Source organism: Bidens hawaiensis, unplaced genomic scaffold, assembly GCF_021521415.1.
Source record: "Bidens hawaiensis isolate Kalapana, Puna unplaced genomic scaffold, B.hawaiensis_p1.1 tig00074630_1, whole genome shotgun sequence".
Taxonomy (NCBI): domain Eukaryota; kingdom Viridiplantae; phylum Streptophyta; class Magnoliopsida; order Asterales; family Asteraceae; genus Bidens; species Bidens hawaiensis.
The window spans coordinates 1-16,123 of record NW_027502943.1 but is presented as its reverse complement, the minus strand read 5'-3'; the positions used below and the strand labels follow the sequence as shown (position 1 = coordinate 16,123).

The following is a 16,123-nucleotide window of genomic DNA, read 5'->3' as shown; positions in this document are numbered from 1 at the left end:
TATACGCAATTTGTATCCTTAATCATATGTATCAACACATTAATTTGGGTTTGTGTTTTATCTCAAACTGGTAAAACGTCAGTCAAAAGAAGCCTGAAATTGTACAAAAGAGACCAGAAATTGCTTTTGATCAAATGATCAATCAGCTCTACAAAGAACACCCGTTTCAACACAAGGCCATTACCCAACCCCACTGTCTTGCCGCCTCTAATTCGATGTACGTGTTATGAGTTCGACAATGACATCAATGGTAACTGTAGTTTGCGAATGTAACAAAACCGCCACAACAATGATCACATAAAGACAGGATTTAAGTAGACAAGGCAAATTCAGTTTTATGTCAAAACAAAATAAAGAGCATTCATGTACACATATAGAACAATGGTCATAACAATTTATGCACAAATAGAAAGAAAGAAAGAAAGAAAAAACATATAAACACTTAAATAACTTGATCTTTTTATTCAGGAGCCGCTCTTGGAGAAAAAAAGGTCTCGTTTTCCGTCCCGGGGGTTACCTGAAGGTATAATAATAAAGTTCATACCTGCAGATGACATGTTACAACTTGATATTTCCAAAAACATATAATCCATTGAGAGGTGAAAGTTTGACCCGTTTACTTATAAATGTGTCGATTCATGTTATGTTTTATCTCCAAGAAAGTTTAATTTATAAAAATTAAAAAGGTGGCTTTAAAAGAAGCGGGTCAAATGAGTTGAATCAAAGGTGTAAACGAGCCAAACCGCTTGTGAGCAACTCAAGGATTGCTATAAGCCCAGATGGAAGCCAAGCTTCACTTATCAAGCTTTTAACTATATAAATTTTAACTATGATAAATATAATCAAATAATACATGTTATGTAACTATAAACATAAAAAAAAATATTTATAATGTACATAAACAAAATAACTAAATCAAGTAAATAACAAACAAGCCGAGCCCAAGTAGAGTTCAAGTTCTCTTTTATTACACGAGCCGAGTTCGTGCTTAGGTGAGCTCGGGCTTAGCTCGACTCGTTTACACAAAGTGTAAAATTTTAACCACCTAAATAGTTTTTTACTCACATCATTAAAGTTCACATTTGTAACGTATTAAGCGGAGTTGTAAAATACTTGCTTTTGAGTTAACCCAACCTGACCCGTTTCAAGCCAAATACGTTTTCTAACCCGCCTAAAACTCTCGTTTTTCCACTGCTTATTGGAATTCAAGAATAGGCATGGCAGGGTTGCAAAATAACCTGTACATGTTCAGCTCGACATTTATGGAGCTCCTCTTGTGCACATGCGAGCCTAAATGTATAGAAAATAAAATATTATGTCAAATAACTCCAATAAAAATAAATTGGTCGCTATGAACATGTGCATACCTCCATTGTAAATAAGTTATTTCATTTAGTAATTCCTTTTCCCGATTGCTGCTTGCTGCATCCAGCTGTGAATGAGAAAATAACATCATCAAAAACTTTTAGTTTACTTTTTATAGTTGAATTAGATTGTTATAAGTGAATTTGCATGTGTACATACCATGGATTTATCTGATATGGGAATGTGTGTTGGTAAGGAGGCTCCATCTATAATAAAGATAGTTAAAACACTCAAGTAATAAAAACATTAATGAAACAAAAGTAATATAAAATGTATTCACATATGTGTATCCCTCCAACCTATAAAATCGCTAGTGGAGTTTGCCTTCATTAGACTCAAAATGCAATCCTGCAAATTTAACATTTAGAAAAAATTAACTTTTGAGTGAAACAAGATCCCGAAGACAAACATTAAAATTTCAATACATGTGTATCTGTTACATACCCTCTGAAGAGTATTTGTCTGCAAAATAAACTGCAGAGCGGGTAACGGTAGATGATTTTGGGGCATCGCAGATGTATGATGGCCTATGTGACTTTGGCTGCTTATTACCTATAAAGAACAAGAATGCATTAAAAATATAATTTGGGTGCCTTTCAACTCGTTTGACCCATTCAAACTGACCCGTTTGAATACGTGCACTGGGTACTGTATTCACTTACCAAAGGGAGTTACTGCATGAAAATGTAACATAACTTGGTGTGAGTTCTGTTTTGGGTAACCATTTTTGGTTTCACTTACAAAAACCCTAAAAAGTTTGGGTGAATTTATGAAAGATATACAAACCTGCATACTGTGACTCTTCTGTAACATAGGAGGTACAGTTGCCTGCAAAAAAATAGCGGTTTTCAACATAAAGATCTCAAAGATGAAGTTCAAATATAAAACAGCTGAATTACCTTATTTATGTCAGCACTCCCGGATGTAACCTTAAAACGCCCTCTCTGTTGAACACCTGCTGTTTCATTATTTTAGTTAATAATAGAGAACTACCCTTGCCATAAATACAATAATTAATGAAATAAGATAAAATGAAAAGGCTTCCGAGAGTATTAAGCAATGTTATTACTAACCTTTAGAAACTGAGTTAGAGACATGATCGTCTATGTGAAATGATCGTGTGCCATTGCAGCTTGCGACTCTAGAAAATTGTAAAATAGCAAAGACAAGAGAGTTGACAGAAAAAAAAAATATTTAAATCGGCAGGTATAATCAGTTCATGTTAACCTGAAACACGTTTTGTCCAAAATTTTTATGATTATTATAAAAAACTAGAGCGTTAAATAACAATACAAAATTATTAAATAAGACTAGAAAATTATATTATTTCAATACTAATCCAGTGTTTGGATAGGTTTAGAAAGTTTTATGAGCTAAATATACACTTTTAGGTAAAAATGTGTACATGTCTTGCTACGAATCCTTTAAGATTTGCATAAAGTAGTTTATTATTGAAATAATATGGTATTTGTAACCATATATGACACTAAATATTCACAAAACATTTATATATCGAAACAAAAGGTGTTTCAAGTCAACCTGGCCCGTTTAGATCAGTTATCAAGATACAAAGGTGTAGTTTGGTTTGCGCACATGACCACTATGAGTATGGGTTTGATGACAAGATGTAATGATAATGAGTATAGATTTCAAATGCAGCCTACCCATAAAGCCAAATATACTCATAGTAGATCAAACCCATACCCTCAAAAGTCAAAGCCAAACCTTCAAACCAACCACACCAAAAGTACTTTGGCTATATTTATGTGAATTTTATACCTATCAAATGAACCAATACATCCAGAAGAAGCTGCTCTATGATGAGAATGAGCAGGAATGCCATCAAATGGTTTTCCACTAAACTCGCTTAAATTAGCAGCACGAGGAGAAGAACTCTGGGAAACCATGTGCCCGTTGGAAGAACTAGCAGCACTTAACTCATCTTCAGCTTTTCCTCTAAACATATGAAAGAAACAGAAATAAATAAATAAACCAATCCAGAGGATAATAATGAGATAAATATAAGCTAACTAAATGCAACAACTTTAAGTACATAATACTTTGCAAGAGAAGCAGTTTTTGCGTCCGTTTTATCCTATAAATAGTAAATGCTCTAAATATGATTGAGAAACAACATCATGGCTTAAATATGAAATACAAATACTCAGTTATTGAAATATAATTTAAAGATACATTATGGCAAAAATAATCTAATTTTAAATACTCAAATTTCTGTCTCCATTGAGGTATGCATGTAGATAAGAAGTCTCTAATTTTTTAAAAATAAAATGATTAAAGAGGCTGTAACATTAAAACCATTGTGGAAGACTTTCAGCTTGTTTGACCCGGTTTGACCAGTTTCTCTGTGAGCTAAAACTTTTAGGTTGATCCGTAGTAAGAAACAAACCATAACCCAAATTGAGCCCAATCATAAGTACATGGGTCAATTTTTCCACCTCTGGATCATGCATCATGATTTGAAGTAAAACAGTGCAATTTACTTGAAGTTGGACATACATAGAGAAACCCAAAGCAGAGTATTCAAGTGGAGCAGATCCTTCCTACAAGGTGTTTAAGACCATTACTCTAAAGCCAAAATACAAACCAAATAAAAATTTATCAACAGGCTATATGACATACAACTTCAGCAGATTCTGAAGCCTCACTCACGGATGACAACTGATGCTGAAGCTTCCTTTCACTCCCAGAGAAAGAATTGAATCTCCCAAATTTTTCAGGTGCACAGTCCTCATCTTGGATCTTTTATTGCATAGGTTGGCTATTAGGATATAAAGACAGATCATATTTATGTAAAGAATTTATAGTTTCATACCAAGGAAGCCTGTGCTTTCACATCTTCAAGGTCAAAGTTCCAACCACTGATCCCTCTTTTATATTCATTCTGGAGGAAAATTATATATATAACTATTTAGAACTTGATTAATAGTACTATATCCATTCACCTTCATCTACCTCAACAACAATTATGAATAAATGGGAACCTAACCAAAGAAAAAAAAAACTAGGAGCCCAAAAGAAGTAAAACAATCCAGACTGAAGGCATTAATCTTGATTGTAAAAGAGGCTATATGAGTGAACCAAGAATTTAAGGGTTTAATAAGTTCATATAAGAAAAGAAAAAAAGACATAAGGTAAGTTGGGTTAGCTTGGGGAAAAACTAGTTTAATCTTGATTTTACTTAAAATATGAGTCTAAAAACAAGTTTCATTCTCTTCCAAAAAATAATTGTTGGAAGTTTAATCTTGATTTTACATGTGAAAGGTTTTTTGGTCCACTTGTGAAAGTTCAAAGGGTTTAGTGGTCTTGCGTTCATATTAATATAAGAAAAGAATCGTGGGAGTTTCTACGAAATATAGATGTGTTTTTTCGTGTGTGATATACGATTCTGGGCTCTTCTGGGCTCTGATACCAATTGTAGGCCCAGAATCATATATCACACACGAAAAACGCACCAATATTTTTGTAAATCTCCCACCATTCTTTCTAATAGTATTCTGTACGAAAGACCAACTTTTACGAGTGGACCAAAACAACCTTTCAGATGTAAAATCAAGATTATACTTCATACACAGACCCACCTAAAAGAAACATAAGAAAATAAATATGTGTTCGCTACATATGCAAAAGCTTACCTGTGAAATTTCCTCCTTCTGCCCATCTGGAATTTTCTTTTGAGCAAGCATATCTTCATCTTTTCTCTGTTTTTATACAATCAACTTATTATCACAGTTCAAGGAGAGAATAAAAGCATATATTATAAGAACACAAAAGAAAATTCAGAGAAATTTTATACACCAACCTTGATTTCCTGAAGGCGATCACCAATTGTCAGTAGGCCTTCCAAAAGCTTACGTTGTATAAAATCATTTGATCTAGCTTGTTTAAAAAAGTAATGCTTCAAAAGCTTTGTTGCAGTAGGACGCTTTGAAGGGTCTTTAACCAGGCAACTTGCAGTCATCTGCCTAAAAGACTTTAAACAGAAAACAAAGCAAGAAACGGGTCAAATGTATTTACAAATAAAAGGGTCTACAGAAAATAGCACGTTACCTTGGAGAACTTCTTGTCGCTCTCATAATCAAGACCAGGAGGTGCATTTTGTAAGGTCATTAGCAAAACCTACAATATTATAAGTATTTTATTTCATGTAAACTCATAAGAATGCATATTAATGCAATGCATAGCGCGCGTGTGTGTGTGTAAAGTGAAGGCACCTTCATTGGGGGATATTTAGAGAAAGGAGCATGCCCGTGAGCAAGCTCGAGAGCTGTTATACCGAAAGACCATATATCAGCCCTGCAGAAATTTTCAAGGAGAATAATTACCACATTTTGATGTTCCTGACTAGTTTATTGTTACTTCATTATTATGGGTTTCTTGAACAAAGACAAGATATTGATGTGGTCAAGGAAAATTACTGACTTGAAATCATATCCATGCAATTGCTCCATAACCTCAGGCGCCATCCTAGCAAAATTGAAAAGCTCCAGCTAATAAATTTAAATTAAAATAAGAACTACTAGTGTAGAAAAAACAGTACCAGCATGGTGTCCCACAAAATGTATTCCTTGCACGCTGTCTATCACCAGCATCAAATAAGCAAGCCGATACACCAAGATCACCTAGCTTAATTGCACCTTGGTCGCTAATGAGAATGTTTCCAGCCTATCAAAACAGAAAAAACTGACCATATTAGAATTTATATTCATTCTAAATAGAAATAGCATACTAGAAAATACCCTTTACTTTCCCTATACACAATCCAAGATAAACTTAAATTCAGACATACACTAAACATAGTTCTAAATTTTGATTATGAAAACTGTCATATTATAAAAATAAATCGTGTCACAAAGGTTTTGCATAAAACAGAATGTAATCACGCTTTCATGCGTGTATACTTTATAGTTTTGCATAACCAAAGGAATATAGGAGTACAATGTTACACATGAGAGCACCTATATTTGTGCAACTGTATTTATGATCTAATATTTTCCAACAAACATATTACATCAAAACAATGCAAAACTAACAAGCACTAACTTGTAAATATATCTCTTAACAGAAGAGAAGCTTGTACATGCAGATAAAAAAAACATAGTTGATACAAAATTAAAAACTTTGGAACTTTGTGGGAATGAAAACTCACTTTAACATCTCGATGGATGTGCCCATGATGATGAAGATACTCCAACGCTTTTAACACCTCCCGTAATATAGTTGCAATAATAACTTCTTCAAAACCTTCAGGATAGGAGGCCTTCAACATATGGAGACAAGAACCGCCGGCCATAAAAGGCATAATAACCCATAGGTTATGGTCATTTACAAAAGAACAATTTGATTTAAGAACATTTGGATGGTCAACCAGAATCATTGTTTGAGCCTCACGCGATACATTGTTCTGGATACAGATAAACAAATGAGCAACAATAATAAACAATTAACCAATACATCATTAACTGGGTATTCCTTTCTAAATGTGCAACAGAGGTTTCTAGTTTCAGCTAGCTATATGAGTTAAGAGTTATGTTATTAAGACTGAAAGTTTAACATTTTCTACAATATACAATACATGAAAAAACAATAATCGAACTATCAATTAAAAAGCATAAACCATCTACAGAACAGCAGTAGACCTAACAATTTGTAATTTAATGCTGATATTTTTGTATTTTCCTTGTAATTAAATCTTATGAATCCTATGAGTTGAATCTTGCAAACAGCCAAATCAATAAAATATATTATTATACCTAAACACAATTGAACAAACAATATTAAAACAATTGCATATTAATCAAATTAGGATATATAAATAATAAATACCAGATCACAATTTCCACGTTCGAAATCTAGAACTTTGATAGCAACAATCTCATCGTTATCGAGGCACCTGGCTCGATAAACAGAGGCGCTAACACCTTGGCCAATCTCCTCATACAGATCGTAATGCTCAGCTCCAATAGGATACTTCTTCATATTAACCAATCGCTTACAAATGGCACCAAACATCAAAACGGATTCGAAATATTCTACAGAGAGATCGAGTCGTACATAATAATTTAATTAACTAAACAGCGTACTGTACGTACGTATATAATGAATAAAAGAAACAACATGATGATTTTGGTAAGTTACATGATAATCAGAATAAGAGGTTAGCTAGATGAAGGCCTTGGGCTGCATTGATAGATATAGTTATGGATATGATTAGTTGATAGGACTTGCATAATAATAATAAAATGAAATAAAGGAAAAGCTTACAAAGGCATTGATGATGGATGACATTGACGACGGCGAGACCGATGATGGTGTTCTCTGCTTTCCCGTGACGGAGGAGAGAGAGAGAGAGAGAGTAATTGTTAGAGAGAGAAAGAGAAAGAGAAAGAGAGGACCTAACGGATCGCCCTTCGAACGTTAATTTGTTTGCTAAAATCCCGCCACTTCTTCTCACCAATTTGGATAATTAGATAAATAAATAGATGTACAATCGTCAATGCAGGATGTACAAGCGTAATAGACTTAATATCTGAATTCTTTTTTTTTCTTTTTCTTTTTTTATCATATTATGTGATTTTTTTATTTTTATTTTTTGAAAATTCCACAAATATTCAGACTTTTACAAATTTGTCAAAAAAAAAAAAAAACTTTTTCACTTTTAAACCCAACACTTTACAACTTCCAACTTTACTTTGATTATAAATATTTCTTTTTGATTGTGCCGTAAAGACGGAACCGATAGTGCTGGCTTAAAGCAACTACACATGGTATCCAAGAAAGTTTTACTTCTCCTAGTAGTATCCCGTTAGAAGCTGAAATAGCTGATAGCATTCTATCTTTTGAGGGTTATGGATAGGCCTGTAAACGAACCGAACGTTCGATGAACTGTTCATGAACCGTTCGGCGGGAGTTCGTTTATGTTCGTTTATTTAATGAACGAACGAACATAAACACAAAATTTGTGTTCGTTTAATTAAATGAACGAACATAAACAAATGTTTCGTTCGTTCATTTATGTTCATGAACGTTCGTTTATGTTCGTTTATGTATTAATAGAAAATAATTAAATATTATCTGGATATGTCTTAAAGGTTTTATATTTGATAATTTGTGTTCATTTATGTGTTTTCATATTTAAGTCTGTTTATGTTTGTTTGTGTTCATTCACATTGGTTCATATATATTTATTTATGTTCGCTTATCTTTGTTTAGTTATGTTTGTTTAGATTTTAAACAAACGAACATAAATGAACACAAATGTCCATTTTTAAATAAACGCACATGAACATAAATATTTGTTTGATTAGTTATAAAGTTAAATGAACGAACACAAATATGCTATTGTTCGTGTTCATTCGATTCATTTACAGGCTTTCAATATTCACATTGATTAATACATCGGTCTTATTCTCATCCTCTACCGATTTTATTTGTGTTCGTTTGTGTTCGTGAACACATTAATTATCTTAATGAACGAACACGAACATAAAATCTCGTTCGGTAAGTGTTCGTGAACCGTTCGTGAACACAATATTTTCTTAATGAACGAACATGAACAAGGCCTTGTTCGTGTTCGATCGTTTCGTTTACAGCCCTAGTTCTAGATCATTGTAGTGTATTTTAATGTTTGTAATGTATTTTGATGCACTTAAACCGTCATTAAAAAAATATATAGCACAACTTGTACCAAATTAAAGAGCATATGGATTTTTTCATGTACTTTTTTGAAGAAAAACATTAAGTTTGCTAAAGATACTTTTGTGTTAAAACTAATCGAAAGTAAAAGAATATTTTCTCTTTTGGCTCTTCAATACATACTTTTCTTCCATCTAATTGTAACTTTGAATGTATACATGACACTTATGCACTACATACTCAATATATTATTGACTCTGAGATGGGTGCCCCATTATATCAGATTTGATAAATACGTAGGTAAGTGAAGAGAAACAGAGACAACTACATAACCAGTACATAACCATATTGTGTATCATATTCAAAGCAATAGGTACAAAGACATTACACGGTTTTCAGTATGTATTATTGGTTGTGAAACGAATTGTGAAGTTAATCAGATCTCATATAATATAACTTATTGAATATTTCAAATAAGGACCAATCAAAATATATTTTCAAAACTTTTCAGAAAATTCTCTAATTCTAAGTAGTATACAAAATTTGACAAAAGTTGGTGATCCAATCAGTGTTCCAACAATTCAAATTAAATTTATACAGGAAAACGTGCCTTGTTTGCAGCTGCATCTTGGTTCAGCATCAAATTGACCTGGAAAAAGGAAACACAATCAAACATATGGAATCGCAATTAAGCAACAACATAGGTGGCAAGATTTACAGTTAACGGGTCAAAACAGGAACTGGTTGACCCACAAGCATTTGATAAATATCACCCAATTGGGATAAAACAGAACAGAAATCGATTAATTGATGACTAAACGGGTCAGAACTGTCACCTGTAGTCAATGTTTACTACAGCTTGTGATTGCTAATCATCCATGTTCTTCATGTACTCCTTTGAAAGTTTACTTTCCATTATCAACTGCTGTTCTTTGATGAGTGAATACCCGGATTCAAGTAAAGATTCCACCGTTTGCTGAATAATCAAGTCAAATTACACAGTTGAAATCCAACATTTTTAAAAATTGAGAACTAAATAGCAAAAAAATAAAGAATTTGAAGGACACAAAATAATCTTGAGTATGGGGTTGTTTGAATGCATATTTTAAAAGTCATGCGCTGATATTGAATAATGTTGTAATTAGTTGTATTACACACTAACTGAGTCTAATCTAATACTTTGAAATGAAACTAAAGTGTTAATTAACTTAGGACAGTTACGTTTCAACCAAACCACATAATCTAATTTCTTTTCTTCTTTTTCAGCATTTATAATATGAAACAAGCAACATAAATACTAACTGAATCAGGTAACAAAATTACAAAACTTTTCACATATTACCTTTGGGGGTACAAACACAGGGAGATTTTCGTCCTTTTTTCGCCTGAGGAGTTTTCTTCCAATAGTTTCAGGACCACCAATATCATTAACCCACTACAAAATTAAATTGAGTGTCAAAATTACTTCTGTAATTAATTACAGTGGTGTAGAGGTGGAAAACCGGGCAGGTTGTCTGTTAAGTTGGGAACGGTTAGAACAGATTTTGGTCGGGTGGGGCCAACCGGCACACAGCACATGAGCACATGCTTTTTGGATTTTCATTTCTTATATTTTATAAATACCATTGTTTTAATTTAAAAGAAAAAGGAATAATGTATGTATAGGCCATAGGCCACTCAATTAATAGGGGGAGCATAGTAACTACCTTCAAGATCGAGCTGTCATATGTTCGGGACCTAAGGGCTCCATAAAAGTCCAAGGCTGCCAATAGAAATAATATAATGCATGTCATATAATATACGTATTTTGTGGATCAGAATTGGTTAAAAGGAAACATGTCAACCTATTTAAAAGTCGTCAAAAGTATACTCAACTGTTTACAACCTCCTAAATAGTTTTATTTAAAAATTTGGCTTATTACTCTAAGGCAAATGCTTTGGTTGACAATTGAAAATTAATTTGTAACCGGATTAAAACGAAAGGATTATTAATCATGAACTACAAAAATTGGTTTCTTGACTGCTAATTACCAAACACATAGAAGGTGGTTATGAGAAGTTATTTATGAAATTCAAAAAAGAAATGGACAGGTAGAGTGTCTGCACTCTGCCAGTCAACCCTATCAATCTGTTTCCATGACTATGACTATTCCTGTTTGACCCAAACTGTTTTGGCCCGATAACCAATCTGCACTACCCTCCCATTATGCCACCTACATTGATAATTGTTATCTTCGTACAGGGAATTTGATTCAGTTGGGATCTCGTTTACAAGAAACTATTAAAGGTAAGATTAAAATGCATGTGTGATGTAACTTCTACATTGCATTGCAACATCAAAGCATGCAAAAATGAGTAATGAGAAGGAAAATGATGTATGGATGTCAAATAAATACAGAATGATAATGTAACATATACCTTGATTAGGAAATGTTTTCACTATGTTTTCAACATCATTCTTTGATAAACCATCTTTCTCATACATTCTGTTCACAATATTTATGATATCGTCAAGCGTAGGCTGCCTGCTCCATAAACAACATTTTTAAGAAAACTCTTGAAGAATAGATAGCTTATAACTGCATCAAACAGGTAAATAAACTGCTAACTAGAGCATTGATAAAATTAACATCACATAGCATTCGTTTTCACTTACAAATGGTCAATTTGGGTTATGTTTTATGACTTTTATCTCAGAAATCTAGTGGGCCAAACATGTAATTATAGCTGATATTACAACTTTTGTATTCATATTAAACACTAATTATTTATACAAATGTTTTGGTAAAAGATTAGGCAAAAGTAAATGTGTTCCAGTCTTCCAGATAAAAAATGGGTAATTTTTTGGATAGAAAAAGTGTTTTGGCTGAACTGGACCCGTATCACAATGAGAGCTTGAAGTTGGCAATGTTATAACTTAAACATAATAACATTAAAAGAAAAGGTTAAATTAAAAAGAAATAACTGCACCAGTAGAACTTGTCCATCCGCCCATCACGAACCAGGGGAGCATATAATGTTGAAAAATCATTTCCCGTAACAATAATAGGAATTCTGTTTGTAATATCTGTGTCCCGCCAATCTTGTCCAATGCTAACTCTGGTAGGATTATCTGACAAATTCATCAGCGTGCCAACAACTATTTGATTGTTGACAGTCATCTGAGTGTTTCCTGAACAACAATTAAATGAATATAACTATTGATTTATAAGATTTACTAACATTATGATCTATGAACTGAAATGTGGATTGGTTAAAAAACATAGATAGTATGGAGAGTCAGGAGAGATGATCAACTGATCAGCATAATTTAAGTATTGAATCCATCAGAGGCGAGCTAAAACGTGACACGATAGTTTTAATCCAATCAGATTTTGCAATCCAATTTAAACTGTAGCTCACCAAATCTACCAAGACCTGCATCGATATCATTGATCATCAAACAGCTCATTTTCCCCTAAAGAAACCAAAAGGAAACGGGTCAATTGTCTAAAAAGGTAATTCTAATGCATATAACTTCCTAAATCTTAATTAAATATTGTAATTTTTGTAATCATACTTGACACAATGACTATTTATCAAACATTTAGAAACTTGGGCAAAATAATGAGGTCAACCCAGTCAAAGTATATAAGTGGCAAATATAAAATAAAGTACAAGCACATGGATAAATAAAAATATTAAAAAAGTTAAAAAAGAAAAAGAGGTCAAGCTTCTAACCTGATTTTGAACCACTTGAGATGCGGTACGATACCGATCACGTATCAGTCTTCCTGGTTCTCCTGTATAATTGGAACAAATGTGTTCACAACTCACAAGTTTACAAAAACACACGCTCTCGATCGGATAAAATACAAAATACGTGAGTTTAATTAGACAAAATGTGTATCAACTACATTTTTTTACCAGAAAATAACAAAAAAAGCATCCTCGCTTGACTCATTCATAAGTAATTGTGTCACAATTGTAATGCATTAATGCATCTACCTTGCCGTTCAAAAACAAATGCATCCATCTTAGTAAATCATTTTTTTCAAAGATTCAGATTGTAATTCTAACAATATTCTTTTTGTAATCATAGTTCACACATTAATTATTTACTAAACACATCTTACCAGCTCTCTCTGATTCCAACTCTCCAGCAGACATGATCACAGGCAAAATTCCCATAGCCTGAAATATAAGTTCAGTTTGAAATGTTTTTCCTTGCCCTTTTCCTCCCCAAATGCCTGTTAAAAGAAACACAACTTTTTATATAAAAGACTGTATAACAGCTTTTACAGATAATTAAAATGTATGCTACATCTAATAGCATGATAAGCGTGACATGAAAGGAATCAAACATAAGGCAACCTAAATCAACACATTAATAATTAACAGGTCAAAATTGCACCTCTAATAAAAACGAACCTGTCATGATCATTTTTCTAATACATTCTCTCTTAGAATAGAACTTTAAAGGATATTTACCTAGAATCAATGGAACATTGGTATTAAGAAGATGCGCAAGATAGTTCTTCACAATGTGGACCACTGCACAAGTAAATACATAAGCAGAAAAACCATGAGAACCAAGAATTTTTGATCAGAAAAGTATCATTAAGAAGATAACAGTATGTCTGAATGTAACTTGATGTTGACAATGTTCGTTAAGTACCAAAAACCATAAGAGTATTTAATATTAATGTTACAGTGGTTTTCGAGTGAAACATTCAGCGTCTTGAATATCACTAGATCAACAGAACTTACCAACTTTATCCTGAGAAATAAAACAAATGGCAAAACGTTAATCATACATGTGATGATTGCCAGCATTTGTTCACTGTTTAAACATATATACCATGAAAGCTGGAGCAATGTAATAATCACCCTGGAGATACTCAAACGACCTCGTTACTTTTTGACGATAATCAAACACAATATCAGCTGCAGTGCCACAATAGTAAAATTATTATTAATGGACCATTGTGAATATGAAGCATACATTATCTTAGACAAATAATTTATTTTATTTTGCTCTTAACATATTAAGCTAGTAAAATTGGAGATAATCACAATCACAATATATCTTCCTTCAAACATGCAAAATCTTGGATAACGAATTTCAAAAGTTTTAGACATAATTTAAATTTTTTTTAATTTTTGGTAGAATTTGCCATATAGTACTATAACATATAAGAGCATCATCAGCCGCAAGTTTGCAATTGTCATTCGTCTGATGTGGCTTGAGCGAACAAGAAGTAGCCAGACAAGCATTGATGTGGAGAAAGTTCATCCGGTAAAGGTCCGGGCCTGCAGACCTCTGACGGATGAGAGTGTTGGCTCCACACACACACAAACAATATTATACATACACTATATAATTTTAATATTTTTAATGGGGTTTGTTGTTGTGGAAGAAAATAGGTGTTTGTGAAGGAAGTTTAGAGTCCGAGGTGGAGCTCATGTGGCAGTTTGTGAAGGTTTGTTGTTCTGGAGCTCTAAGTATAAGATTTCTCCTCAAAGTGTCTCTATGGTTTGCTAGAACATATTTCATTTATACATTAATGTCTTTTCACCTAAAATTGATGCTTCCTTCATACATTTTATGTCTAGGAATTCAAATTCATCGATTGTATCGCTAAACTGACAATAAACACTAATCCAGCCCTAATTTTATAATCTCAAAGCACAATTAGTAAAATAGCACAAGTAATAGACAAATCAAACACTGAATTTCATACATTACTAAATGCATAAAACAGAAACGACGACGACGTACAGTCCTTGCCGAGGAAGTTTCCGGTGAATAGGTCATCGACAACACCAGCCCTAGCACCAACGGTTATATTCAAGTTATCGGACTCTTTACCAAGCCTATACAAGTAATCATTTCCTTCGGCGTCCTTCGTCTCCATGACGACTGCTCCGACAGTCTCTTCTTCTTCTTCTCACCGCCAACTGATCCGCCGTCCTCACTGGAAGTAGCGATTGATCGGACAACAAACGGTGAACATTTATGGACTGACAGAGAAGATGACGATGATGATGTTTTGGAGTTAAATTTGGGGCATTTGGTTAGGGTTAATGATGTGAGATCGGTGGTGTTGAAGTTGCAATAAACCGCCATTGATTTGACTTGATTTAATTAGGGTTTGTTTGTTTGCTGGATCGGAGATTAATCGGTTATGGCCATTGGCGTTATCGTTAGAAAATCAGTTTGGAGCACTTGGCGCCACATACACTACTGCCACTATTCTTTCTTTTTCTTTAACCCGGATTGCTACACAAATGGGTCGGGTATAAGATGTCTTTGGAGCTGAACGAGTCCACCCAAGGTTTTTAAATGAGCTGAACCGACCTTGGGTGGAAACGGTTTCTATATAGGATAATTTTGAGTTAGTTTTTGTCACCTGTTTTTTTATGAGGTTTAAGCTATGAGCTATTTTAACAATATAAAATTTATTATTGACAAGTGGACACAAATTATTAATGAGTAATGGACTAAAATTAGTAGACAATTATATAACGTATATAATTATTGCATTTACAAATTGATAATCGGTACTTGGCTCTTGATCTTAATATAAGTACCGAAGTTTTAGTATGAGTGAGAATGAGAGTGAAAACGTACTTAAGTCTTTCGCTATCTTCCTATTAATAGTAGAGGAATTAGGGTTGATGTCATTGCTATCGTCACCGGTCCCAATACCTAGTGAAACGGCCAACCCGATTGATAACAACATCCTTAATTCCTATTGGACAATAGAAATATTCCTTTTGTCTTCTTGTGATCCACGTTCTTATGACGTCATGTTAGGTTAGTCTATCGAGTCAATTCATTTGAGTGGTTGTGTAGAAGGTTATCAAACAAGTTGTCCAGTTCAAATAAGATTATTCATTAATATTTAAATTAAGTGAATAAAGGTGTTCATGGCACAATTCGTCTTCAAATTGTGTTCCTTATACCTAGCTACTTGGGTTGCCCCTTATCAATAATCCATAGCAATTCGGTTCATGAAACTGACATGAGGGAGGGGGGGGGGGGGGGAGAATGACTCTTAAAGGACATTTCCTACACATCATCATCACCACCACCACCTTGTTTAGCAAGCAAGCAAGAAAA

The 16,123-nt window shown here is 33.5% G+C and overlaps 1 protein-coding gene and 1 pseudogene across 2 annotated transcripts; both read right to left on the bottom strand.

Moving 5' to 3' along the window:
* Nucleotides 1-847: 847 nt before the first annotated feature.
* LOC143606397 (serine/threonine-protein kinase BLUS1-like) lies at nucleotides 848-7,362 on the bottom strand. Its single transcript, XM_077082172.1, has 19 exons — nucleotides 7,210-7,362; nucleotides 6,533-6,787; nucleotides 5,924-6,048; nucleotides 5,806-5,850; nucleotides 5,598-5,679; nucleotides 5,434-5,502; nucleotides 5,186-5,356; nucleotides 5,019-5,084; nucleotides 4,199-4,267; nucleotides 4,006-4,125; nucleotides 3,883-3,926; nucleotides 3,145-3,321; nucleotides 2,439-2,506; nucleotides 2,265-2,320; nucleotides 2,152-2,193; nucleotides 1,810-1,917; nucleotides 1,665-1,713; nucleotides 1,525-1,571; nucleotides 848-1,432 (listed from the first exon to the last, which is right to left on the bottom strand). Exons 1-19 carry the CDS (start codon nucleotides 7,360-7,362, stop codon nucleotides 1,319-1,321), a joined length of 1,860 nt encoding a protein of 619 aa, XP_076938287.1. The 3' UTR covers nucleotides 848-1,318.
* A 2,018-nt stretch (nucleotides 7,363-9,380) lies between these two features.
* On the bottom strand, nucleotides 9,381-15,239 carry LOC143606398 (ribulose bisphosphate carboxylase/oxygenase activase, chloroplastic-like; annotated as a pseudogene). Its single transcript, XR_013148744.1, has 13 exons — nucleotides 14,780-15,239; nucleotides 13,859-13,944; nucleotides 13,768-13,777; nucleotides 13,489-13,551; nucleotides 13,134-13,247; nucleotides 12,739-12,800; nucleotides 12,421-12,475; nucleotides 11,989-12,190; nucleotides 11,437-11,543; nucleotides 10,725-10,780; nucleotides 10,361-10,453; nucleotides 9,855-9,994; nucleotides 9,381-9,667 (listed from the first exon to the last, which is right to left on the bottom strand). The product of XR_013148744.1 is annotated as a ribulose bisphosphate carboxylase/oxygenase activase, chloroplastic-like (transcript).
* Nucleotides 15,240-16,123: the final 884 nt, after the last annotated feature.